The sequence below is a fragment of the Cygnus olor genome, chromosome 2, assembly GCF_009769625.2.
Source record: "Cygnus olor isolate bCygOlo1 chromosome 2, bCygOlo1.pri.v2, whole genome shotgun sequence".
NCBI lineage: Eukaryota > Metazoa > Chordata > Aves > Anseriformes > Anatidae > Cygnus > Cygnus olor.
The window spans coordinates 120,274,398-120,300,740 of NC_049170.1; the positions used below are offsets into that span (position 1 = coordinate 120,274,398).

The 26,343-nt window shown below is 40.1% G+C and overlaps 1 protein-coding gene across 2 annotated transcripts; it reads right to left on the reverse strand.

Annotated features, from left to right (window-relative positions):
- Positions 1-573: 573 nt before the first annotated feature.
- LOC121064310 (kinesin-like protein KIF20A) lies at positions 574-25,644 on the reverse strand. 2 transcript variants are annotated; one of them, XM_040545573.1, is made up of 19 exons: positions 25,632-25,644; positions 24,959-25,107; positions 23,757-23,831; positions 20,880-20,999; positions 19,897-20,035; positions 19,614-19,798; positions 16,065-16,161; positions 15,389-15,586; positions 15,198-15,309; positions 13,446-13,517; positions 11,341-11,487; positions 10,564-10,729; positions 9,110-9,280; positions 8,342-8,481; positions 6,291-6,456; positions 4,608-4,725; positions 4,460-4,527; positions 2,713-2,832; positions 574-1,498 (listed from the first exon to the last, which is right to left on the reverse strand). In XM_040545573.1, exons 2-19 carry the CDS (start codon positions 25,088-25,090, stop codon positions 1,226-1,228), a joined length of 2,499 nt encoding a protein of 832 aa, XP_040401507.1. In that variant the 5' UTR covers positions 25,091-25,107; positions 25,632-25,644; the 3' UTR covers positions 574-1,225. The 2 variants fall into 2 exon arrangements, with proteins under 2 accessions (XP_040401507.1, XP_040401508.1); XM_040545574.1 differs by lacking the exons at positions 24,959-25,107; positions 25,632-25,644 and adding an exon at positions 23,925-24,020.
- Between the last annotated feature and the right edge of the window lie 699 nt (positions 25,645-26,343).

Sequence of the window (26,343 nt, forward strand, 5' to 3'; positions counted from 1 at the left end):
AGTTCAAAACACGAGACCTGCACTGGCTCAGATCCCACCTCTTCAGACAGGTTAAAGACATACCAGAGTGATTACTTATCACTGCATTTGAGCAGACCAACTCAAGCAACTGGTTGGTAAGAGCATTCACATCCAAAAAGGGCTGTTACAGTATCACACAGGAAGGCTGCACCACCTAGCGACTCCACATGAGGGGAAGGTTCTCACTCCAAACTGGGTTCCCTTCCACCACGAGAAGCAACAGAAGCTGATTAATTTACAGGCTCTGCTTTGTCCTAAAACAATTCTTCTACTCTTAGAGGCATAGTATTTTCACAGTAGTTAAGGAAAACCTCACACTCACTGACTGAAATTGCCATAAGGAAGCTATTTCAAGTTTTATCATGCCCCAGTCTTGCTCTTACATCGCGTTAGTAGATACGGGTAAGTAACAAGCAGAGCTATGATTCTTTCAGCTCAATATCACCACCTGTCAATCGCTATGACAGCTCAGCCTCAAAGCTTATGATTTTACCTTCTCTTTGGTTTCATTGATTTTCTCACCTTTATAAAAGGAACAGTCAGAGCTTAATCTACTAATTGAAAGCTTTATTATAAATAGATTTTTCAGAGTTTAATGCATGTCCTTAGTGGTAAGTCAAACAATACTAAAACAAGTTCCTTTACAAAGTCAAGTTAACCACAAAATAGCAAGAAGCCAGATAAGACCTCGTTTTATTTCTTTTATGAGGTCAAATGTTAAACAATTTGGTCAGTTTAGTCCCAGGAGGGTAGTTCTCAGGTGAAAGTCACTGTATTTTCTGAAGAATCAAGATAATTTATAAAAATACAAGCCATCTGATTTCTGGGAATCAGCAACAAAAGCAAAATATTTAATTTTAAAAGGTAAGCAGCAGAGGAGGAACATCCCACTTTGCATGAATCACATTTATAAGTACAGAAGACCTCAATGGCAGTTACTCAAGAATTAAAATTGTGTATATTACATATTTTATATATTGATATACTTCTCAAATCCCATCCCCATATCAACAGTAAAAGCAAGAGTTTAGGTCTACAGTTACACAGCTCTAAATTTGACCCAACGTGATTTAAAAAGTCTTGCATTAAACATTTGTCAGTTAACATGACAGTAAGGATGGCATCTAAGGGTAGAAAAAAGCAGCTAACAACAGTTTAAGACTGATGAAGCAACCCAGTAATTGCACATTTCATTAATCAAGTATTATTCTTTTGTTTTATGAGCAAACAGTACATGTTTTCTTGAAGGGGTTGAAACATCTTCACACTTGCCCCAGCCTTTACCAAGAGGTGTACTAGCAGTGCCTGCTACTGTGGATTTCAGGTTGGCCAACAAACCTCTCCGGGGTTTTTGTTGTTTTGGTTCCTCAATAGAGAAATGCTTTTTGCGTTCGAGTTCTTTTTGCAGGGAAGACACTGTTTCTTCAAGCTCAAGAACACGTTTAGCCCAGTTCTGAAGATTATTCATTTCTTGATCCTATGAGCATATGGCTGTGTTAGATGCATGAACACCCCAAAGACTTTCATATAGCTTAATTTTCTATTTTTTTCTATATTTCTATTGTACTATTTTCAGTAAACACCCCTGTGATTACTATGCTAAGTGGCTATTCAGTAGCCATTTCTTTTATGTAATTAAGAGAACAGCAAACTATTGGGCCATCAGATATAGAGACTAAGTCTGACTGAAGCAGCTGACACTAAAACGCTTAGCCACACCATGCAAAGAATGTCAGTTGTTCAAGGAACCAAAAAAAAGAAGGCTTTCCAGTCTTAAGCCACAAACTAATTACTAAAGCAAAACTGGTCAAATCAAAACTCATAGTTATAAGTTTCCTAACCAGGACTGAATAAATCCGTTGAGTGGGCCGAACAGTCTTCAAGATACTCTCTAGTCCTTGTGGTTAAAAAGACATCTTTCTACGTCTTAACACCAATTAAGAAAAATGAAATGCAATATGAACAATTTTCAGTCTGACTTTTTTTTATTTGAAAATTACTTTCTGCATAGTCCCAAGTCTATCTGATATCAGTCTTACTTCATCTGGAAGTTACATACAAGGCATTGATGCAAAATGTCAAAAGGTCAAATTTTTCATTTTTTACTTCAGAATCTAGTTGATGCCTAAGGTCAGACGCTGACAGCTTTATGAAGCTTTTGAAATATTAAGCGGTTTACCTGCCCATAGCTCTTATCCAGCTTGGGCACCTCTGCAGGAGCGCCAACACAGCTTTCAAGCCAAAAACGTTTAGGTATTTTTGTGCTAACATTAGTGTACTAGCTTGCTTGCCCTCCCTCAGCAGACCATTTCATGATTAGACAGGAGAGAGGATTCCGCAAGTGTTCCAAGCAGTAGTTTCTGTGCTTGACAATAAATTGGGGCATCTTCAGATTGGCAAGAAGTGTCAGCACTGTTTCCCTATCAACTGAGTCTATTACTTAAATTGAAAACGGAGTCTTAGGAGCCTTGTGTCACAGGATACTAAGCCAAAAAGTGAAACTTGAGGGGTGTAAGTTCAGGAACTTCAGAATGGAACAAAGGAAAACAAAAAACAAGCAAAAACATTATGCTAACATCAAAAGCAGTTAGCGAGACTGAACAGTGTTTTTACATGTACAAAGATGCAGAAACATCAACTGTAACTGCAGAAACAAGCCACGTTAAAGTTGTTGTTAAATGGCTGTCAAACCTTGAGCATGATTGTATGCTTCAGTCTGCTGTTCTCTTCTGCCATTTTTCTGTAGCCTTCATTAGCTTCTAGCAGAGTTTCATTTAATTTCCGTATTTTCAACTTCAGAGATTTTATAAGCTGAAAATAAAACCCATGCACACTGAAGTTCAAGACAGCACATTTTACAAGCATTTGGTTTCTGACTAGAACTCATACAGACACTGTAAGCATTTCTGATTAATACTGAGCAGTGCAAACTGGGAGATCAAAGCAGCGAAGATGAAGACTACTTCTTCCAACCTGCCACGTCCCAACCCATCATTTCTAGTAAAAATACAGCTGGAGTATTCAAGGGCCATTGTGATGAAATTGTACATTGATTGCTCAGACCTGGCAATCAAAGAACAGCAGCACAGACTTCTAGAACAGTCTGCTCCTTTTCTATAAGGGTAGCTGTTAGAATGCTCTCATCTCATTAATACTATTTATGCTCTGACCTGGAGTACAGTTACAAAAGAAGGCTTCACCTTTCTGCTAGGAAGATGGATTCTTATATTGGCAGATAAAGTCTTGAGAGGGAAAAGAAAGTCAGAACCAGCAATATTATATCAATGTTTAATTCTACACGGTTGTAGGGGAAACATCTACATTGCTGAACTGGAAAACCTTTGCCCCGTGTTTAACAGCTGAGTGGGAGGGAAGAAAAGCAGTCACTCACATGCACAGATACTGTGAAGCAAAGCAGTGGAAGGGCATTGATGACAGCAGCTACATTAAACCACACTCACTCCAGTTATTGCCAGGCAGCAATCCCATGACTGACATTTTCCAGCCTCGCAAAAGAATCAATATTGAATCCTCAAATCAAGCGTAGAAGACAAACTTGCTTTCTAGCATCAAAATTTGAATTTGACACAGGAAATGGAAAATGTTGCAGAGCTCTTGAGGACAAGGAGTGGAAAACAAATGCCAGGGCCATAAAACGAGACATTAAACTTGGTAAGGAAAAAGTTATTTTTGGATTATACTTTTTCAATAGAAAGGGATTTAAGTTCACTTTCCATTTACAGGGTTTATTAGAACCAGCTGGAACTGTTTCTCCAAACCCTACTCCTATTTGCTATTAGTGAAAGGAGCAAGGCTCATCTCTTCCCTCCTCCCCATCTTCTTTAAACACAGGCCTTACAATAAGTTTGTTTGAGGTGTGGACTGAAAATGTCTACCTAAAAAATAGTATTTTGTTTTCCATAACACAGCCTGAAGCCCATATTTCCACCTCTACAAGCTATTCAGAACTGGGGGATCTTGTCTGTTTAAAGGACTGAGACCTCACCCCTTATTTAGGTGCATGGTGGAATTCAATATTCGCAGCAAGGATGGGTTTAAACCACTATTTTGGCTCTAGATCTAAACATCTACCAGATTCTTTTAACTGTTCCCTTGTGTATGAGCAGGCAGCATTTCCAGAAGGAACGCACCAAGGCCACAGCAGCAACGTTTACAATACAAGCCCATATATTCCCCTACTTCCACCTCGTATTATGTTTGCCACGTGACTTGTCAGAGCAGTAGACACCTCTACAAGCCACAGTAATGCCAGTCAGCCTTCGACAAGAGGCATCCACAACTGGGTAAGAACTCTTTTGTAAACTTGACACCCATTTGCAGGAATTTTCATCCCCACAGTGGAATCGTAAAGCATTGAAGCCATGCCAGAATTTAGGACTGTCATTCCCAGATTTGTTAAATATTGAGCAAGAGCTACCTCATCCTTCTCTGTGCATTGTTTCTGCAGTCCTTCATTGGCTCTCTTCATCATCTTGTTTGCAAGATCTATAGACAAAAAAAGAGTTTGATTTTATACACAAAACCAAAAGTAGACGGAACAACAAACATCCAGATTAGATTCCTACCTAGTTCCGTGCCATTTTCAGTAGTCAGTATATCTGAATTTGGACTTCCCAGAGCCAACAATCTCTGTGACTGTTCATCAAGTTGTCTTTCTAATTGCAATATTTTACTCTCTCTATCCTGAAAAAAGAAAGGGACATGGTAGAATTTATCTAAACTTCTACTTAACCTTACCTAATTTTCTACCAAGACCATCTTGGGCTTTGAATCTTCCTTTATACTGGCCATGCAGCTGCATAAGAGGCAGATATAACTACAGAGAACACTATTAAAAACTTCTCCCCCCAAAATGGTGTATAGCTGTGGCTTAAGTGGACATATAAACAGAGTCTAAGTAGGCAAAAAAAACATCAACAGTTCTGGTAACTGAGTCATCATCCCCACCCTCAATTCCAGTCTGAACTGCAGGTAAGAGTCGGTTATTTTGTTATTTTGCTTGCCCATTTTTAATCATCTGCCAGCCTGAACTAGCAAGTAGAGGTAAACTCTTATCTTTTAGCAGCAGCCCAACTTATCTCCATTTATTTTTACAAAAGCCAAACAAAAAACAGCAAAAACACAAACGGAAACAACAACAAAAAGAAAAACACATTTGATCTAATATTGTTTTAGAACAAAAGAAATCAGAAGTAAAGAAATCAGAAGTCACACAGGACTGATCTAGAGAATTACTGACAGTTGTTTCTAAGGAGATCTCCACAGAGTTTGATCTGGTAATATTTTGATAGAAAATTAGGTATGCAACCATCTGAGGAGAATAGCCATTACGTGCAAAAATAAGTAACGCTTGTCATACGAGATAAGTATGAAGGAGTTGGAAAAAGGAGAGGCCATTGCACTACACAATATTGATTGTCAGCACCTGAATAGAGAGCTGTAAGCTCAGAAATGTTTACCTATTACAATGTACAACAGAAAACACTTCCCTCACACCTTGAGAGAATCCTGCTTATTAGTGGACTGAGATGTCTGATCAGTTCCTGGACAGGTGAGTGCAGGGAGACACCACCTCCCTTGTACATCTTTCCAGATGTGCTACTGTGCACTTCTTTTACAAATACTTATCACTAAGGTAGCACACTCGTGCAGTTCTGAGAAGCTGCACACTCTTTACGCTGTGCAAAGGAATAGTAACCTACTGACACTAACTACTGAGCAGCCCTAGCTGTGAGTACATTCAGATTAAGCTCTCTCCTGTGTAAAGTTTTATTTCTCATCACTGCTTTGTTTTCCATAATCCTCCATTACAGACCTTCAGAGCAGAAAATGCATTATCATTAAAATAGCAATCCTGTACTAAATTGCCCATCTGCCCTTTCAGGCTAACTTTTCACTCTACACCCTGCAATTCCAAGGATATTCACACAGCCAGACTGCTGCATACACTATCCCTCTAGGTGTTGCAGTCATTGCATTACAGAGATAACATTACAGAGAGAAAGATTTAAGTGAACTGGGCTCTCATAGACTAGGAAGTTTAGGTATACGCTATCAGTAACGTTCGACACAAAACATGTCTATCCCTATGGATAGTTTTAGGCATCGGAATAGCTAGGCTGAACTGCTAAAGTTATTTTGAATGTTCAGTGTTACATTTAGAACTCCTGAATGCGTCTGAAAAGCACTATTTACAGTTAAGAGGCTAACTTATCAGCACACAGTTATTAGCAGCCATCAAGTCATACCTCAACTTTCTCTTGTTCAGCTATAAATTCTTCTATGGGAACATAATGGTCTTCAAGTTGTTCCATTGCACACATGTACGCATGTTTCTTGATGGCCTCTTTATACATTTCAAATTTGCTCTCCAGTTTTTCTTCATAGCTGTCTTTCATATCTTCCAAGCGGTTGCTGAGAAGGATATGTTAGTTTATTTAACAGATTAGAATTATACAGCTATTACAGTTTGGCTACGCATGTTCAACTTGCAACACCGAAGTTATTTATCTAATAATAAATAGTAAACATAGAAGACAGAAGTACTCTTCTCCCTCGTCTCCTTTTTATTCTCAGTCATCTTACAGACTTGCATCAAGGCATAACTTCTAGTTGTGCATACCAAACAGAATGCTACAGAAGAGTATGTATTTAACCCTTGAACTCAGCCTTGCTGTGGTTATTCTGACCCTTTCCTCTCTTCCAAATGAGAACTATTAAACACAGCTGCAGACCTCAGCACAAACTACATCGCTCTTGTTTAGAAGCTGAAGGTCATAATAGTAGTGGCTAATAGTAAAAATATCTATGTGGTATTTTGTTGGTCTACCACACTACGCTACGTAAGCGCTTCACAGCTCAAGTGCATGAATCTCCAGTGACACTGAACTAGGTATTTTACAGCTGCAGAAGCGGTAAGCCAGTATCAAACTTACTTCAGACATAAGCACTCAAACAAGTGGAAATTGATGCCTAGGAGGAATTAAGATCCTCTATCACGACACACCTTTGTCAACTAACTCACCAACCCAAGTTGCAAACCTCACATCATCACACACAGACACCACTCAGCCCCCAGGAACTACAACCAGTTAGAATCCCAAATGCTCAAGTGATTTTAACAAGGCTAAACAAAGCTCAACCTGAAATCTAACTTTGAGTGTAAGCACAGTCCTTGCTTCAGTTTCAGTTGAGGCATTGAAAACCTCCTGATATATCTCAAATTCTGTTGGTATACCAGTGATCAGTGCTTGTAGCTACATCACTCATAAGACTGCTGTTAGTATGACCATTAAAGAGACAGGAGTCTGCATAATATTTTCAAGTATGGGGTTTAGACCATGTCTTGAAAGATCTGTGAACCAGAAGTTTTACTAAAAAATTCCACGAACATGTAATGGTAGGTATGATTACACTCAGACCTGATATTTGAAACCTGTTTCTGGGGGTGTGGGCAGGGTTTTTTTGTTTGTTTGTTTGTTTAGTCTTTTCATTAAAGATCAAGTTTGCTTTGTTTTATTATTTCAGGTTACAGAAAGTACATGTTAGTTTTGTCACAATTTAAAATCTGGCCCAGCAGAGACTGAACATCAGCCCAACAGATAAGTATCACTAATAGCTAGCTTCATGTGTTTGGCCAAAGCCACCCAAATGATTTTGAAGTCAGAGGTGTTAAAGCATAGAGTGTTCAGCTGGCAACAACTTAACTTTGGGCTAGTGTTTGTTAGCAACTCAAACAGCAGGAAACCATTTTCAAGAAGAGATGAGATAAGAGGAAGTAAATTCAGCTTGAGCAATCTGGACACACTTGAAGAAATCCCCAAGTTAGTAACATAAGTTACTGCGGCTGCCTGCATTAATAAGACAGTAAGATAAGTTCAAAAGTCATCAAGAAGCCAGGAGGAGAGCTCAAAGAGATACAATTCAAACCACCTGAAGCACACGCATGTATATTAACATGTGGTGACCAAGTGCTTGCCTTAGAGCAATCAGAAGCCTCAGTTAGGTACCTACAACAGTCTTCTGTATTTGCCAAATATTAACAACAAGACAGGACAGCCTGCAGTAATTGCAAGTTACAAAGTTCATCAGAAAGCAGCATTACTTTCTCCTTGTACATAGGAAGAGGCAAATCTGTAAAGTTTATTTTAATGTTCCTCTTCTCTTTTCATCTGAATCTTTGAAACTAGTCAGCCCTAACTTTTCTAAATAGTATGAGCATGCATGCCTTGCATATATGTAAGTGTATGCCTTTATATATGTGGAATTCAGTTTTGAATAGGATTGTAATGTGACTTGCCTCCAGGCTTCCTCTGTTTCCAGCAGCTGTCGGAACATTTCTTCTGCCATCTCTCTACGTATTTTCACCTCCAGAAGGAGTTTACTTTGCCTTTCTGCAACTAGCTTCTCTTTTAGATTCTCTGTAGTTTTCAAGAGATCCTAAATTTAACATATTTCAGTTCAGAAAAGAAACTAGAAGAACATATTGATATGCACATCAAAAAGATGTGTTAATACAGATGGACATTCACAATGGGCATTTCTATAAGCCTCTTTTCATGGGGGCTGCACCGAGGATTAAATATTTTCAAGTTTGATTTTCTTCTGGTGCAAAGCCAGTCTCCCTCCATCTTGACAGTTTATGCTATCAAAAATATTTTTGGTTTGGTACATTTTGGCATTTAAATATTAATCAGTGGTTAGTTAACACTAGATTATAAAACTTTGTTTTTAAAATGCCACATCTTAACTCGCTCCTGCCATTTCCAAGAGCACAAGCAACTAAATAACATTGTGTTTTAAACAGACATACTGCTTCCTTATCTGTCTCATTGTGCAATCAGTTAAATTTTAGCACTTGGCTTATCTACAAAGCCACAGAAGACCTCCCACAACATTAGTTCCCTCGGAGCTAGATCGCTTTAGGTCTAGGTTTACTCAACACTGAGCAGATGTACGCAGTTCTTATTTGACACAGCTTCCAGCACACCTCTTACAACAAGTTTCTAATATCAGAGCTAATAGCAACGGCTTTCCTAGGTTCAGCTTTGAGTAGATGTTTATCTACCTCGTGACTCAGAATGGTGATGTCCACTTCCTCTTCTGTGGAGGCTTCAGTACAGCCAGGAAGGTCATCTAAAGATGTGTTAGCATCAAAGCGTACAATAGGTTTGCCATCACCTCCAAGTAACTTTGGTGGGAAGTAACCTAAACTTTTGGGCAGGATTGTCTGGATTACCTGAAAAATCCAGGGGTGAACACAATGTTCAGTGCTGTCAACATTGCAGAAATCAGAATACTAGGAAGTAGCATGAATGTGTTGTTGTATTTACAATAATGATTGCAAGTACATTAACAACATTTTACACGGCTTTTAGCAGATAATCATCTATACAAACAAAAAAATATAGTACTGTAGCAAAGTGAAAATGGGAAAAATAATCTGCTAACAAACTTGGTGTGGTTGTCTAGAAAGGTGTTCTCTTTCCCCCTAAAATAACAAAGTTTAGCATAGTTTCCTGGAAAGCTGATGAAAAGCTGAGAGCAAACCACTAAAGCATTTGCTGCTTTCCTGAAATTCTGCGACCAGGATCCAGCAATTCATCCTAATTAGGGAAATACAATAAGTAATTATGTCATAGGACAGCATATTAAAGAAGCTTGTCTCCTCGGTGTATGCTCTTATCTTATTACAAAAGCTGCAGCCAAAGATAATTAGAAAAAATCTGAGATGAGATTAGACATGCCATTACAGACTTGAGAGGTATAAGAACTAGTCCATGGACTAGAAATGGACTTTTTTTTTTGCCATGAAATAGAATCACCCACCATCCCACAACCTGCAAGAAGCAGCTTCTATGGAAACTAAGTGAACTTAAGACCAGACACCAGCTCCAAGTCCTGAATTTACTGGGAGCAGAGCTAGCAGAAAGCATGAAAGTATGCTTATCTTTTTTGCTGTTGTTGTTTAAAGGCCTGCAGAAGAACAGCACACTACCTTCAAGACTTAACTTACAAAAAGATGCCTTCCCTCTTCGTTATTACTTGCATTTAGCCAAATAGAAGCAACACAGGCACAAGAGACCTTGATTGGACTGCAAAATGAGAAGCTACTTCTTTTGCTACCACCACTAGCTGTCTAGAAAGTTTTGGAACAATTGTCAGCTTGTGCAAACAGATGCTTAAGTGCACACAAATTAAACAATTCATCAAAAGCTTTAAATTTAATCTTGCACTTCCTCAGATGTACGGCATAACCAGTCATGTTTGAAACTTCCCAGACTACGTTTCAGCGTCTGTGGTACAGTCCTCAACAAGCCACAGACAGCTGCGGCTATCTTGTCTTGCTACCACAAACAGGTTTGAGGACAGGCCAGACTACTGGAAGCCATAGAGAGAAACTGTGCACAAGAACTAACATGACACATCTACAGTCCTAATCACTGAAGTCCATACTATGTGATCATTCCACAAAATGCTAGCAAAACTGCAGAATAGCAAGGAAATTAGATGCACCCTTACCTGTTTGGCTATAGCTGAAAATTTCATTACATGCAGTGTTTCGTCATACATGGAAGCATGCTGATTGATGTTTACAATCATACAAGCTTTGCCTTTTCCGCAGAAGAATGGCTGAAACAGACGAGTCAATTTGCTCTCTCTGAACGGAATATAGCTTGGCTTCATCCTCGTAGAAAAAAAATAATGAAAATGTGGAAAAAAAGTGAAAAGGCCTGTGTGATACTGCAGCTTGGCTTAATTCTGTTTCTTTCAGGAAACAGATCAAGTAAGATGCTCATATTTGAACCTAAACTATTTTGTCTCAAAGATCAAAGTCTTTCTTTTCTCATAAGCTCTCCAACAAATTAAAATATTTAAAGCTAAGAGAAGTGAAGTGCCTGCATCGCTGTTCCCTAGTGTTAGAAAACCATTTTGGCTTGTATCAGTGTCTAAGTACAGGACATCTGTCAATTGTCTGATGAGTCCCCCTGTATGATTTGTTTTGTCTTACTCCCTTCCACCTCAAAAAAATACAGGAAGTACATTGCTTATATGAAAACACTAAGAAAAAGCTTGGTAGTCTTGCTACTAATCCCTCCCCCCTTTTTTTTTGTTCTCCACAGTTTTAAAGAAAATGTTAAATTCAGGTATTCCAGTGACATCTGCAATAGAGAAGGCTTAACAATATTTTACAGATTCACATTTTCCTCTTACCATGTGAATCCCTCACGGAAGCATAAACGGATGCTTAGGGTTTCAACCTAACACTCAGCATGCTGTTTACAACTCTTTACCTACTTTGGATTTTGATTCTGCTTCAGTGCTGCAATGCATTTTCCAAGGATATGAAGGGAATTATTAATATTTCCTGCTTCTTTTAGTCTGTCTCCAAAGGCTTGTGTTTTATTACACCTCTCTGATCCAGCCAAGTCACAGAAGGACAACCTGCATGCAAGAATTATCCAGAACACACAAACGAACATGTTTCTAAACAGCATAAAAATAGAGTTCTGGTTTTTTATTTCTTTATACATTTAAGTTGTAAATGTGTAACTCATGTCAGCCTACCTAGATCCTGGAATAAGTTGTACTTATTATGTACCTTGTCCAGAAGGCACCATGCAAGGTATTTAGCACAACAGCACTGAACTGTTTTCCCACTGTATATAAAGATATTTGAATAAAATTGCTGCTCCTGAGACAGTCTATTCAGCATCCTTAAAGAAGGCTGCTTGTAGGCTTCATTTTAAACTCTGTAGGCATTCTTACGTTACAAAAAAATCACTTTAGGAACTCAAATTTTGTGGCAATAACAATTTAAGTGCTTCCAGACAAAGTGAGAGAAATGCAGAAACAGTTTTGCACTTTGACCATCTTCCACAGTTCAAGGAACACAAGGACAGAAGATAATAGTATGCTTCAATAAACTGCAGTCTGCCTCTTTTGGATGCAGAAGAAGTGGTTTTCTTCTGCAAATAAGCAGCCAGAAGCCTTTCCCAGAACACCTCAGAGTTCTTTGCTCGGCTATAGCAATTACGTGCTTCTGAAGTCAGGCCACTGAATTGTCCCTTGTGACACAGCAGGCTACAATCAGAAAATCAGCCTGGCTAATCAAGGAATTTCACTTTTACTTACTATACAGAGAGCTCTTAAAATACAGGAAGATCTGGAAGTTAGATAATTTACATAACCCAACTATTGCTCACTTACACATTTATTTATATAATATCTTCATAAGATTGTAGCCTTTCACACATTTGAAGTACATATTAATACTATACATACTAGTCATTACTACTAAGGCACATATTTGAACTGTGTGAAAGGCTACAATCTTATGATCTCTATCCTTTTCAGTAGAAGATTAACAGCTTTTAGAAAAAAGCTTCAGCAACTTATCAACTGTCATTCATTTAACAGCTGCTACAAGCTTTGACAGCAGAATACACTAGACAGGAAGCGGTAAGGAATACAGCAGCAGTCATTTCCTCAGGTGATCTTAGAACTTTTAATCACGGCAACATCTGACACTAAAAGATGTTATTTCATGGTGAGGTGTATTTGTTACTATCTCTGCTCAGCAGAGACAGATCAGTAGGAGCTGTGAATGAACTAAAACATTCTGTTGCAGGACGGCCTTCATTCCTCCATGTCAAACTAAAGGGACAATTAATCAGGGGAAAAAAATGAACAATCATTTAAATAGCCAAAAGGTTAGGCCACTTCCTCTAAATCAGAAGAGAAGTGTAAGGACTTAATAATTGCTCTAATCCGGTGCACCTACAGTAGCATTCTAGATGAAGAGAACAGTTTCCAAGCAAATCACTTGATCCCCTCCTACTGTAGTCTACACCACAGAGCAGGCCCAGAGCATGTCACCCACATTCTTTTTGAGTGAAAATAAACTTGAATTTGTGTTCCAGGTGTACACCAAACGTGCAGCCACAGATATTCAACCCATAAACTGGGACAGCTTGCACCTTCAGTCTTCGGTGTTAGCTGCTGCTCGCTGACTTGAGAGGTTGGCTTCTATCAACCAAACATTTGAATTTTGCTGACCTTGATATTTTAGTGTTGTATTACCGAGTACTGCTTTGTCCCCACTCCCACCCCTCCCACTCCTGCACTACATAAGATATTTCCCCAAATATATGTATTACTGATAGAGTTTTAACAGGTTCCCTCAGCCAAGCTTTTACAGCGTAAGAAGAACAGGAGTAGAAATGTTGCCCTATCAGATGTCCAGTCAGTTTTATGCAGTCAGTGCAATTCTGATTTCCTTCTCAGCAATCAGATGACTTGGTTTTTGTATTAAAAGAGAGTTCACCAGTTTAGAAAATGTGATAAGGTGTAAGCATGCTAAAATATTTACACTCTGGTAATCAGCTGAAGCATTCACTTACTCTGAAACTCCAAGAACATGTGGTTGATGTTCATCAGTTAGCTTTAGTAGCCGGATTGAGAATATACTGTGACTGGAATGGAAAGAAGCCCTTTTTAGTAACTAGAATTATGAGAATTAAGCAGCCACTGAAGCAAAGTAAAATGTGTAATGCTACATAAAATTCAGTGCAAAAGAACAAGAATTCACTGATTTACAGTAGCTACTTTTGCAGTGCATTCATCCAGCAGCAAAAGGCAGAAATAAAGTTTTATTTTGGAACTTTTCATTTCCTTCTATACAGGGGAAGGAAAAATATTACATGAAACCTGGAAGCTGTCCTGAAAAAAAAAAAGCCAGTTCCCTGAAGTCTACTGATCAGAAAATGAGTACTGAGGTGGCCACTTGGTGTACAAAATTTAGATGGTATCTTAACTCAGTGAATCTGAAGCATTAACTTCTTAGAAATGAACAGGTTAGGGACTAAGTTAAGGTTAAACAATCCTGTAATTCTTTCTAGTTCTCAACATACACAATTATTTGTTTGGTTTCAAAATTATTCTCAATTTTCCAGAAAGGTTGAATTTTCAATACTTGAAATGCCATAGTTATTCTGTTTCAGACATCAAGCTGCAAAGGCAAGAAAATGGACATATGCTAACTGAAACCAAAGAAAGCTCCAGAGCCATAAGTGCCCTGTCCCCAGTTTATCCAGTAAATCAGGAAGCACGTACTATAGGAGACAAAATTCTCCAGTAAAGATTTAAAGCGGTGCTTTAGCCCTCAACACCAACCCACAATTAAAGAGTGAAGTTTCTTAAAGAAAAAAAAAAAGCAAATTACACACAGCATGGTTCAGGAACAAGCTAAGTCTAAGTCAGTGCATTCTCTTGAGCAAATAAATATTAAATAAATATTACATGCTAGGCACAGAACTCTGCCAGAAAAGCACACATTTCTATTCTGCACTATAATCTTTAGTGAAATTCATGTAGAAGCATAGCTTGAGATTTGATGGAAGCTGTTGTTAGCTAATACAAAATGTATAACTATTGCTTTTTAGAGAAAAAGCAGCCTCAGTAACACTATGATTGTATTAGTTGAATATGCAGCATGTCCCTCCACACTTAAGAAACAAATTAGTAAGAGGACTTTTAGAAACAATTAGGAAGACAGTTTCAACAGAAAATATACCACCTTATTTTATTAACTTCCTCTCATTTGATCAAACCAGTCTCTCCTTAACTCCTCTCCCAAAGCTGGCTAAGAGCTAGGGTCTTAAATCTTAAGATACCAAGCAAGCTCAGCTACAGAACAGCAATCTAGCAGCACCAAAAGGCACTGCAAGACTCACTCCTTCCTACATTCCCTATTGACAGGCTCCTGGTTTCATGCTGGCAGTATAATTCTTGGCAGAATTATCCAGCTTTTCCTTCAAAGCCTTTGTGCAGCCCTCCCCAATCAGTCATTAACACTTGTTAAAATCTATAGCCCTGATAGTACTCAAAAATAGATAAGGTTTGATCTTTTCGGTTGTCCAAAGCCATGAATGGCAACCCAAGTCCAGCTATTGCTGAGGTCAAAGGGCTTCTCTACACTTGTCTAAGCTTTCTTCCAGAAAGAATTTCAATAATAAAACCAGAATCAAGGAAAGTCTTAAGCTAATGTTGAAGAGCGGTTTATTTCACAGATATTCTGAAGTTTCCTCCTCCTTTCCCCTCCTCCCCATCCTTAAAAGGAGAGAGAGAGTATTCTTATAAAGAGAGGAACAAACCTCCTACTTGATTGCTCATTCATTCTAGTACAAGCAAAGCTTCGGTTCTTGTTTCCTATTTTTAGTATCTTGCAGGCTTCTTCAGTACTCTGAGTGTTAATCCACTTTAAGTCTGTGAAAAGAGACCTTTTACACTTCTGATCGCCAAAGACATTCTGTGAAACTGCTGAGGTCATAAGCAGCACTGTTACCTTTAATATAAGAATTGCCTCCTTGATCCTCACAAATTCTTAAGACTCTACGCTTCTGGTTTTTAGACGTAGATAATACACTTAATAGATCATACACATATTCGTTATAAATCTCACAAAAGGAAATCCACACAGATGCTTGTGTTCTTTGGCCTGTATTGGTCCTAGGTGTGTCAATTGGAACAAAGTTCTTCTCTGCTAGCCAAAAAAGAAAAATTAGTTTAGTGGTCAAATGACATGAATAAATCTTAATATTTTAGTAGTCTCTCATGTTGAGGCAATATATAGAACCTTATAACATGAGGAGGTTTGTATATATGCATTGTACAATGAGATACAAGTACTGGATAACTGAGTTTACCCAGAAATCTTCATACTTCATAGCAGCCATGTGTACCCAGAACATGCACAAATTCTAAGCTACTCCCCTTCTACTGCAAGCTTTCAGCACATTATCCATTAGCTTTGCAGAATGACATCTCCCTCTCCCCCCAAAAGGAGCAAAGCTATGACAACATATTTTACATTGTTACTCTTCCTCTGAGTTCAACTATTTAAATTTGGTAAAGTTTTTTGATTTGTAGTGCAGTACAGAGATTTTTAAATCCTCCAATAGTTACCCACTTATATTCTTAAGTTCCAGAGTTTCTATTCATTTTTTCCCCCAAGGACTTACCTAGTGGATCAGAAGGCTGATTTTTTGAAGTACAGTTGGAAGAAGTCAACTCCACATGACACATATTTGTAACAGCACCTGAGATACTTTCTGTCTCCTGGAGGAAACAAGAGACTGTTACATCCAAATGAACCGACTACTAGACCAGCAGAAGTGAAACATGACAGTCATTCGAGTATTTAAGATTTAAATATTGAACTAGCATAAACTGTCAAGCCACCCTTACTCCAGCTGTGATAGAAATGTTTCTGACAATACTGAACTCAAATCAGCAAGTGTTCTTTCCCTCCTCACAAGAATTATTGCCCTCTGCTACTCCAAGCAACATGTCTTGGGGGCCACTTGCCACTACTATAGGAGAGACATTACAGTTCAGGGAGAAACAAGGACATCTGTCAGATTGTGACTGCCCAGAGCGCCTTTATGAACTAGTGGACAAGTCTGAACAGTATTTTGGGTCAACCAAACTGGAGAAATAAGCCTCTTCCAGGGACAGGTGGCAGGGCAGGGGGCAAAGGACAGACAAAAGCAGCACTTAACAAATAAAAGTCACAAGCTTGTGCCAAGTCTGTGAGCATGAGTCAAACTTTCTTTTTAAGTCCTCACACCAAAGGGAAGCGATGGATTCCTAAAGGACTCAAAGATCTGATAAACCAACAGCCTAGGACTAAATTAAAGGGCCATAAAAATTCTGTATAGATAACAGCACATTTTGAGTACACACCTTTGCTAAGTTTCTTCATGTCAACAAGATTTAAAAACCTGCCAAGACTTGTCAAAGCATAGGCTTCAAATTATCTCTAGGACAACAGATGTAACAGAAGTGGCATCTCCTACTATTTAGAGATTCCTACATCTCCAGGTAGGACTTCCCTCCCTGCTTCCCCATATTTTATGCACCTGTGTAAGTTCTCATTAGGGCATTCACACGGATTTCCCCAAACCCAAAGCTAAATGGAGGTCATCCGACAGCAGAAGAGAGGAACAGATTCAAAAAAGCAGCAAAAGTCACACAATGGTCTAACTATTAGAGCGCAGGGATATGTTTATTATGCATTATTATTATGGATTGCCTACTGATGCCTATGGTACCCACTTAGCATATCTAAAATGTAATCTTCACAAATAGCAAAGTACAGAGTACAAAGCCAGATCTTGCCTTTATAAAACGTAAATAGCGTGCAATTTCATTGCCATTAATTTAGAAGTGTTCATTTTACAAAGACTGCACTGTCAGTATGTTTATGTTGCTTGAGCAGTTACAAGTAAAACCACAAACTGGGACTCTATTCATTCCCTTTGTAAAGTACAAAGAGAAATTCTAAAGCAGGGAGAGAGACTCGCATGTGTACACCCATGAAAGACTGAATGTAAAAAATATTTGTGCACGTGATAACAAATAAGTTTTTGTAACAAGATTTTAAACCTGAGTGAATTAGCCATGATTCTATACTATTCTTCAAATCATAAGATTACAGGGAAGAACACTAAGACTGACTGAAAACAAGTGGGAACAGGAACTGACTTTGTTTGCCAGTGACAGAGCCTGACATTTAATAGCAAGTAAGAGAGCAGGTGGGAATAAAAGTGTCGGTAAAGCAGCTTATAATACAGCAAAAAGCAATATTTAACCCAGTGAAAAGAACAAGTAAAGGGAAGGAAACAGGGTGCAAAGTACACCAAGCAAGTTTTTGCAGCAGTAGTGTATAGCAAACAAACAGCAGAACATTAAATACAAGGGTATTACAGTAATTCAGAGCAGTTTAAACAGAGAACGAAAGGAACAGCAGATTCTTTCTGCATGACTTGTAAACTGAGCCTGGGAAAAGGACCTACAGAAATCCATGTAAACCAAAACCAAGCCCACCAAACCATATCTGCTCTCAGATTACAAGCCTGAGCGAGCACCCGAACAGTGATGCTATTCACAAGCTATCAAGAAGCATGCCTTCAGCACGGGGGACAGATGAGCTATCAGCAAGGAAGCATTGTAACGTATAAGCAAGTTCTTGTTACGCATTATTTTCTATTTTTACCTTTCTTTCCTGATGGTGGAGTCCTGTTTGCTTTTCACTGTAGTGCACCAGCATCTAGATCACCTACTGTAACATTCAGCAGCTAAACTATTAGCAAAGTCAGACAGTGATTTAACAGAGAGGAATGTTTGTGAAGGATGGCGTTATCTTCAAAATACAGCATTTGACCTCCTGTTCTAGACCCTGACTTCCTGCTTGTTCCTTCTTGTAAGCTGGTAGGTTGCATAAAGATTTTAAAAAAATATTTACCCTCTATCCTCCTGAGTATAAGTGAGCTTTTAAGACTCACAAAATACATACGCAGTCTTCAGACCTTTTAGATTTTTTTATCTGAGGTCTTACCTCAAAAGTTGATCAGACTGACTAAAGTTCAGTTTACAGAATTTAAATTAAACAATAGAATTTAGAGGGGAACTTTACATATGAATTGGAGTCATAGAAGGATATTCTTTCAGAGCTAACCAAGAACTTGAAGAATGTTGGTATTAAAGGCCATAGAAAAAAGAAAACCCAGGCAATTGTTACTTCTATACTTCCCAGAATTCAGACTCGCTCTGAATAATAATCAGATGAACCTACTGAATTTTGGCATGAAATATGGAATCATACTTCTGATTTACCAGAAGTAAATGATCAGAACATAAGGAAAAAAAGCCAGACATCCTGTGAAAATTTGCAAACAGACTTCCAAGTATAGAACAGTCAAACATACAAGGGCACCCATTTTTGGATGAGAGCCTTTTCTTACCCTGCAAATAACAGAACTCACTAGATATAGAGAGGTCTCTGCTATTGGAGCTATTATACCTACAGTCTTGGTGTTGAACTAGATGATCCCTAAGGGTCCCTTCCAACCCCAGCCATCCTGTGATTGGCTCGGAGACCAGTAAGATACCTAAAATCCCCTAAAGCAGGCTGCAGTCCTTTTAGGAAAATCATTGTGGCATTTCATTTTACTTGCTGTTATCAGAGAACTTTCTATATGAAACTGCATACATAAACTACAGGCTTACAAGTTTTTAACCTGCCTTAAAACCATCTTCCACCGAAAAAGACTCCTCCTCTTTCCTGCCCCTGCTGAAGAGTTGTCGTCATCTCCTCTGAACTAGCACTGGAATTTGAGCAACTGCCCAGAGAAGCAGTCTGAGGACCTGACCCCAAAGAAGATTCAGTAAGCAACAACGAGAAGCAGGTTTTAAGATGGGTCAGCTCTTTCAGAGACTTTTCAAGGGCTAGGTGCCACCACTTGGAGAACTGCCCCTCTGTGGAAATCCAGGCTTTGGCTTTGCAACAGATTTTGTTTTGAACTGTATGCTGCTGCAGAAAGTTCTTGCAGTTTACCCCGAGTCCCAAAACCACCAGCTGCCTTATTATTCCAAAGTTCATAAAGTATCCATACTGTAGACTAACAGAAATCTAAAGAATCAATAGTGAAACAGATCAGTGAAGACTAGCCTGATATCAAGTATTTAAGAAGCTTTATACAGTAATAAGGAAGTATTTGGTCACTGACCTCTTTCAGTGATGCAAGAATAGCAGCTTTAATGGCTTCTTCTTGTTTAACTTGTGCATCTTCTAGTTTCTTAACATCACTGCTCAAATATGGCTTAAAGTTCATCTTCAGATACTGTCTTCCCCTTATGTGGTTAAAAATCATGTCAAGTGAGCGAGGTAAAATACCAAAATCTTTTGAAGTTCCTTAAAATAAGGGGAGATCAAAGTTTAGATATTTGTACAAACTTCTCATTGAATTTTGACTTGGTTGATATAGATGCTCTCTGGCAAACGCTTTATACCTTGGATAGTGAATGTCTTGCCTGCATTGGTAACCCCATAAGTAAACACCAGTCCATTCACTCCATTAACGTACGCTCTTACTATCTCTTTTGTTGAGCCTTCAAAAAATTCACTTTGAGAAGTTTCTGGTCCAAAGACCTTGGGGAAGAGAATGGAAGAAATGAACGATAAGTGCATAAAGAAGCTTAACATATCAGAGCATTAAACACTGAATAGCAGCGACTCGTTTTGTCAGAGCAAGCTGAGTAGGAGATATCAGCTTGGTTTTCTGCAGAATGCCTGCTAAATTCTTAGAGATACTCAGATTCTTTAAAAATATTTTCCTACTTCTAAAATAAACTGCTCAGAATACTACTCAGCACGTACTGTTTAATGGATACCTTCAACAACTCTGCTAGTGATGCACAGCTCCCTCCTCCTCTGTACCAACCACCCGCAATTGAGAAGATCAGCAGTTACAGTGGCCTAAATGACTCAAAACCTGGAATTGTTTCTCTTTTGATATGGTAAGAACAGAAGTTTTTGTAGTAGGTAACAGAATTAAGAAATTTTTCTCCATTATAGAAGGTTTAAGCAGTTAGGCTGCTGTTCTTTCAAAAGTAAGTCCCTAACCACATGCTTACATAAGTCCCTTTAAACATGCCATTTCCTGTAACACTTTCCAGATGAGGACATCTGCAGGAACAGCAGAAACACAGTAAGTTTGTGCCTACAAGAAGCGCCTGTGGCATCTAATCCAAGAAAACAACAGAGCTGCCAAAGAAGCTTCCTTGTCTCATCTAATAGGAAACTGCATTGTAACACAGCTCTCTTGACAGCCTATAAGTAAATAATAAGCAGTCTGCTGGGTTTTTAATGCCGCGGTACCAAAGACGAAAAATCAAATTGTACAATGTAGTAGAAAGACTCCAATTTTTATCACTACAGTGGATAAATAGCTAAAAATAACTGTAACTAAAAACAAGAAAAAAAGTTTGCTTACCTGAGAAAAGGTGAACCTGTGCACAGACTGACCAATCCCTCTTTCACTGTTTTTCATTGCAGAAGACTCTTTGGGTGCATGAAGAATTACTGTCCGGGGATCTTCAATAGTTACACAACCCTTAAAAAAAAAAAACAAGAGAAGGTAAACTAAAACACACAAATTATTTAGGTAAAAACCTATGTAAATAAAGCTAGTGTTTTCATCCATTTACCACAACTCTGAACTCTTGCAAAGTTTATAGATAATCTCTTTTGAGGTGTGTAACAGCTACAGAGATAGTCACTTCACATGAAAACAGGGGCGTAGATAAAGTTAAGGCAATTGTCTGGAGCCTTCTAAGAGCTTTAATCTTTTTCTTGGATTCCTTCCACCAACTTCTCTCACTTTCCCTTTTTCTCTCCCTCTTCTCCTTCTCCCCTTCTTCCTTTCCTCCCTCCCTTTTCTCTCCTCTTGTGCCCCTCTCCTTCTTTTTCCCTTCCCCTGCCTTCCTTCCCTTCCCACCCTTCCCTTCCTCTCCCTCCTCCCAACTCACCTCCCACCCCAAGCTGCCATTTCCAAACCCTAGTATTTTGTGACTGGGGCTTGCAGTATAAAAGCTATGAAAACAAAGCTATAGAGAATCTTAAAATGATTGAAGTGGAAAAATGGCAACGTGAAACAAGTTATGAATAGCATAAATGAACTAAATTTGAAGCATACCCTTTGACTGATAGATGGTGTTATCAGTAGTGAAGGAACCTGAATTAGTTTCAAGTCTAGTTTGATTGCTTTTTCCCAACTAAGTAAAAGGCGAGATACAATTACCTGGCATTCACATAACTAGGTAAATGTAGAATATAATATGACAGGAAAACTGATTTTACACCAGACAGGCTACCAAAACCACAAACTGAACTGTCAATATAGCCTGATGGTGTTTTGAAGTATCAGCAGCAATGATTATCAATTGTAGCTAAATCTGACGTCTGTGTGCAGAGGCTGGCCACACTAATAATCCACGTGCAGCACGTACACAGGACGTACTGCTTTGCCTAGCAGTCTCAATAACAAGTCGGTCTGACAACTCATTTAGCAGCTCTGAGAGGCTGGGTACTGAGTTTAGGCCAGTCATTTACTCACTGTACCAGGCTCTAAGCCCCCGTGCTCTCTAACGTCCCCTCCAAATTGCAGGATGAGGAATGCATGTTAGCTGTGCCACATCCTAACGAGCTACAGAAGGATCCCACCTCAGCAGCACATGCCATCAGCTGCCTCCAGCCTCATAGAAATAGCGAGTAGAGGCCCTGAAGTAGTCAGAACTGCAGAGCTGTGGCGTGCCACTCTCGTTGTCTGTCCCAGCTAACCCCACAGCCAAGTTGGCATGAGTTGGACCACTGCTGTCAGCGTACATACCAACCATATCATAAAATGGTTTGAGTGAAAAGGGACCCCAAAAATCCCCTAGTTCCAACCCCCCTGCCATGGGCAGGGACACCTCCCACCAGACCAGGTTGCCCACGGCCCCATCCAGCCTGGCCTTGAACGCCTCCAGGGATGGGGCAACCACAGCTGCTCTGGGCAGCCTGTGCCAGTGCCTCACCGCCCTCTGAGTGAAGAATTTCTTCCTACCATCTGATCTAAGTCTGTATCTGCAGAACAACTTTCTCCAGAGTCACTGATAGGAGAGTAGGATCACTACCAGTTGTATCAAGAACAGAATTTCATCCTGTGCTCTTATGCCTTGCTTGCATATATCGTTATTTCTATAAGCAACAAGTGATCAGTTAACCTGAGATTTTGCAAACATTCATAGTTTTGGGAGGCTGAGAAAGCCTTCATACCACGCAAAATACTGTACAGCTAATATCTTGGAAGATTAACAATTTTATTATCTACACTAAGACAAAAGCTTTAAAACAAAAGTCTTCAGCACTTATTCTTCTCCTCCCTCACTGCTTTTAAGAGCATACAAGTAGTTTCATTGATGGTCAGGCATTCAGAATTTCCCATTCCAAAGAAGAATAAGAGACAACTTGTAAAACAATTTGATTTTGTAAACCAATTCATCCTCACAGCCAGCTCAGATGGCTGAATGATACCAAACTGGAAATACTGTGGCAGTGCATATTAGTCAACAAGGACTGACTAGGGAAAACTATATCGAAATTGGAGAAAAAATTCCTACTGAAAAAAATTGAAAGGTTTCACCTCTGGCAGATTAAATGCTAGAGCACACACGAAAAAAGGAAGCAGCAAATCTCAAGAAGTAAATCAGAGCAAATATTAAATCCTTCTTCAAACAGGTCAGGTACAAATTATAAAGCCCATGGGGCCTTGCAAAGACCAGGGCTGACAGACACACTGCAGAGAGCTCATCCTCCAAGGACAGCTGAGTACAGCAGTGTCTGCAATAGGGGAGTAGGGAAGGAGGAGAATTCCTGTGTTTGCATGTGCACGTGTGTTTGTAAAACACCAAAGCATCTAAAACTGATAGAATAAACTGTAAAAGTTATAACTGTAAAATTTATAGAAAAAAATGACAGGAAGAAGAGCAGCAAATCAACCAAGACCAGGCATTTTGGACATTCCCAAGAAACTCAAGGGTCAAATACATGTATTACTCCTAGAAGTACATGATATATTGCATGAAACTTTCAATTTTTGAGCCTTGTACAGATACAAGAGTGACAACAGCTTTTAAAAAACATAACAATGTTGTTTCACAAGAGCTACAGGTCTGTATTGGGTAAATTAGTAAAAATTGTGATAAAGTCATTTACACAGGTATCCACTAATTCTATCCAGAAGAAGTACATGGCTTTAAAAAAAAAAAAGTCACAGCTTACAATACTAGATCTATTAGGGGTGAAGAAAAAACTTAATTCTACAACTAACCTGAGATTCATGGTTTTCCAGTTCTGCTACAGAAAAGGGCCTCACCCTCAAGAAAACTTTCAAAGGTTGGTATACCTATTCATAAAAAAAAAAAAAAAAGCATTGTTATAATGGCCTCTTTTTGAATAGAACAGCCCCAAACCACACCAGCATATATCTCTGATGTACTGTTTCCTATTTTATCTTGCTGCCTCCCTCTCTCCTTCCTTGTGAGGTTCACACCCTGAGCTGTCACTTGCTTCTCGACCTCCTAATGCCCTGAAGTTACCCCCTTCCTCCACGTCACCCTACAACTTCGTGGTCTTTTCTATGATGAAGCCGATATTTTGATAAAAAAAAAAAAAAAAGAAAAAAAAAGAAAGCTATTGGAGGTGCAAAATGCACTGTCTCCACCTTCTGGCCTCCCTCTGTATTGAATTCAAGCTGCAGTTTTTAATTGCTGCTCCGTATTTCTGCACTTCCATTTTGTACGGAGCGTGTTCAGGTAACAGACTGATACATTCCTACCTTCAAGAAACCACCTCTTTACCACCACCTTCCTCCCAGTAACAGCTCTCACTTGCTAATACAGGCTTTTCCACACTGCTCCTCATACAAAGGTCCCCCAGTCCAAGTGAAGCGATAGCGACAGGGAGATTTTGGGGGACCCCAAAGCTCCCTCCTTTCCCAGAGATATTCAGAGGCCCTGCTTTGGCAACATGATTCAGCAGAGTCTCACCAGTTCCCCACAGCCTTCCCATGATCAGCACACTGCTCAGTGTACAAGGTTAAACCACCTGAGTGCAATTACGGAACCTACTACTCTAAAAAATGAGCTATGGTTACACCATCTTCAAAGACAGGCAACAGCAGAGCACTGAAACTTTATTTCCAAGCACCTAAGAAGCTTTCGACAAGGATCCGTATCCTTTTTTAGGTTACTGACAGGAACATTACAGTCACATTACATTCAGCGCAATTACTGAAATCCTTTACTTCTTAACCTCAAAATCCTTTACTTCTTTACCTCAAAAGCTTAGCATGCACCACTGAGTATTGACCACCTGCATTTGCTACAGGTTATAACCTATTTGTAAGTGATGAGCAGCAAGCAGAATAATCACATCTTGAGGGCAGAGCACTTCTTACTGAAGAAATGCTTGCCTGAACTAAAGCTTGAAAAATAAAATAAACAGAAAGCATATCACAAAACCAATCCACACCTCCTGCTCCTCTGGGCTGTACAGTACTGTTGACTCCATAGGTGAGGGGTTACCCACCAAGTCCAGAAAAGAAACTGATTCCAACATATCAGATACTTCTGCACGAATGCAGCTTTTCCCCTCATCGTCCATTGCTCTGTACAAAGGAACTTGTAAGAAAAAGGAAAGTATGGATCATTTTTTTCCACAGAACAAGCCAAAAGACACAGGAATAAAAAAAAAAAAAAAGGAGCAAGGTACTGTGTATGCGATCAACCAAAAAATACCATTTTTTTTTCACAGAACAAGCCAAAATACACGAGAATAAAAAAGTGAGCAGGGTAGTATGCACACGATCAACAAAAAATATCATTTTTTTCACAGACAAGCCAAAATACGCAGGAAGAAGAACAGGGAGCAGGGCTGTATGTATAAAACCAGCCACTTCTGAGGAAAAGAAGGTGCGCAGAGCAAGGCTAGGAAGAACCCTAAACACACCGGGGCTGTACTTGGGAACCCAGAGGCTGAGGCACACGAACTGCCTCGGCCGGGCGCCCCTTTCCCCTCAGGACCGCCCCACACCCGTGAGGGGCCCCCCCCCCTCCCGCCATGAGGGGGGGCGCGTGCAGGGCGGGAAGCCCCAAGGGCGGGAAGCTGCAGCACCGCGCCCCCAACGGGCACCAACCGCCGCTACCTCGCCGCGCGCGCCAGAGCCCGCCAGAAGCACCCCCAAGGCGCGCGGGGAGCGTTTTGGGCGGGGGAAAGGCGGGCGCTGATTGGCTGACGGGGAGGGGGCGGGGCCAGCGCTGCGGGCGGCAGGGGGCGCCCGCTGCGCGGCGTGAGGCGCTGTGGGGGATGCGCAGCGCGTGACGCGGTCGTGAGGCGTCTCCGGCCGCTGTAACGGGCGCGGGATCGCGCTCTGAGGGGGCCGGGGAGCTGCGGGGCTCAGTGTGGGCACCGGGCGGTCCTGTGCGGGGATCGCGGCCGTTACGGAGCCGTGTCGGCTAAACAGGCGTTAGAGAAACGGGGGAGCGGGGGAAGGGGCTTCGCTCTGCCGAGCCGGAGCGGGGCTGAGGCACTGAGGTACCTGGGTTTGCTTATAAGGGTAGGATGGGAGGAGGACAGAGTCCAGAAGCTCACAGGAAGGTCGTAGAGCCCCAGCCGACGGGTGAACAGGGACGGGACATGCCTAGGGGGCACTGTGTAAATGAGATATCCCTCTGAGTGCATTAGGTCAGCAGGTTACTGGGTTAAGCTGAGTGAGGGAGACTTGGGTGCAATATAGCTAATCATATACAAAGATCAGCCAGTAATGCTCCCAGTCCGTTAGTTCGTTGTCTGCTTGCTTATCCCCTCTAACCTGACTGAAGTCATGAAGTCCTAACCATGCTTTTCAGATACAACTA

Excerpts from the sequence above, each read along its gene's own strand:
- LOC121064310 (XM_040545573.1), bottom strand. The coding sequence starts at position 25,090 with ATGGACGATGAGGGGAAAAGCTGCATTCGTGCAGAAGTATCTGATATG. Across the intron at positions 23,832-24,958 it reads ACAGCCCAGAGGAGCAGGAG|GTATACCAACCTTTGAAAGT; the intron begins GTGTGGATTGGT and ends TTTTATGAATAG. Across the intron at positions 4,726-6,290 it reads CTGAACAAGAGAAAGTTGAG|GATAGAGAGAGTAAAATATT; the intron begins GTATGACTTGAT and ends TTCTTTTTTCAG.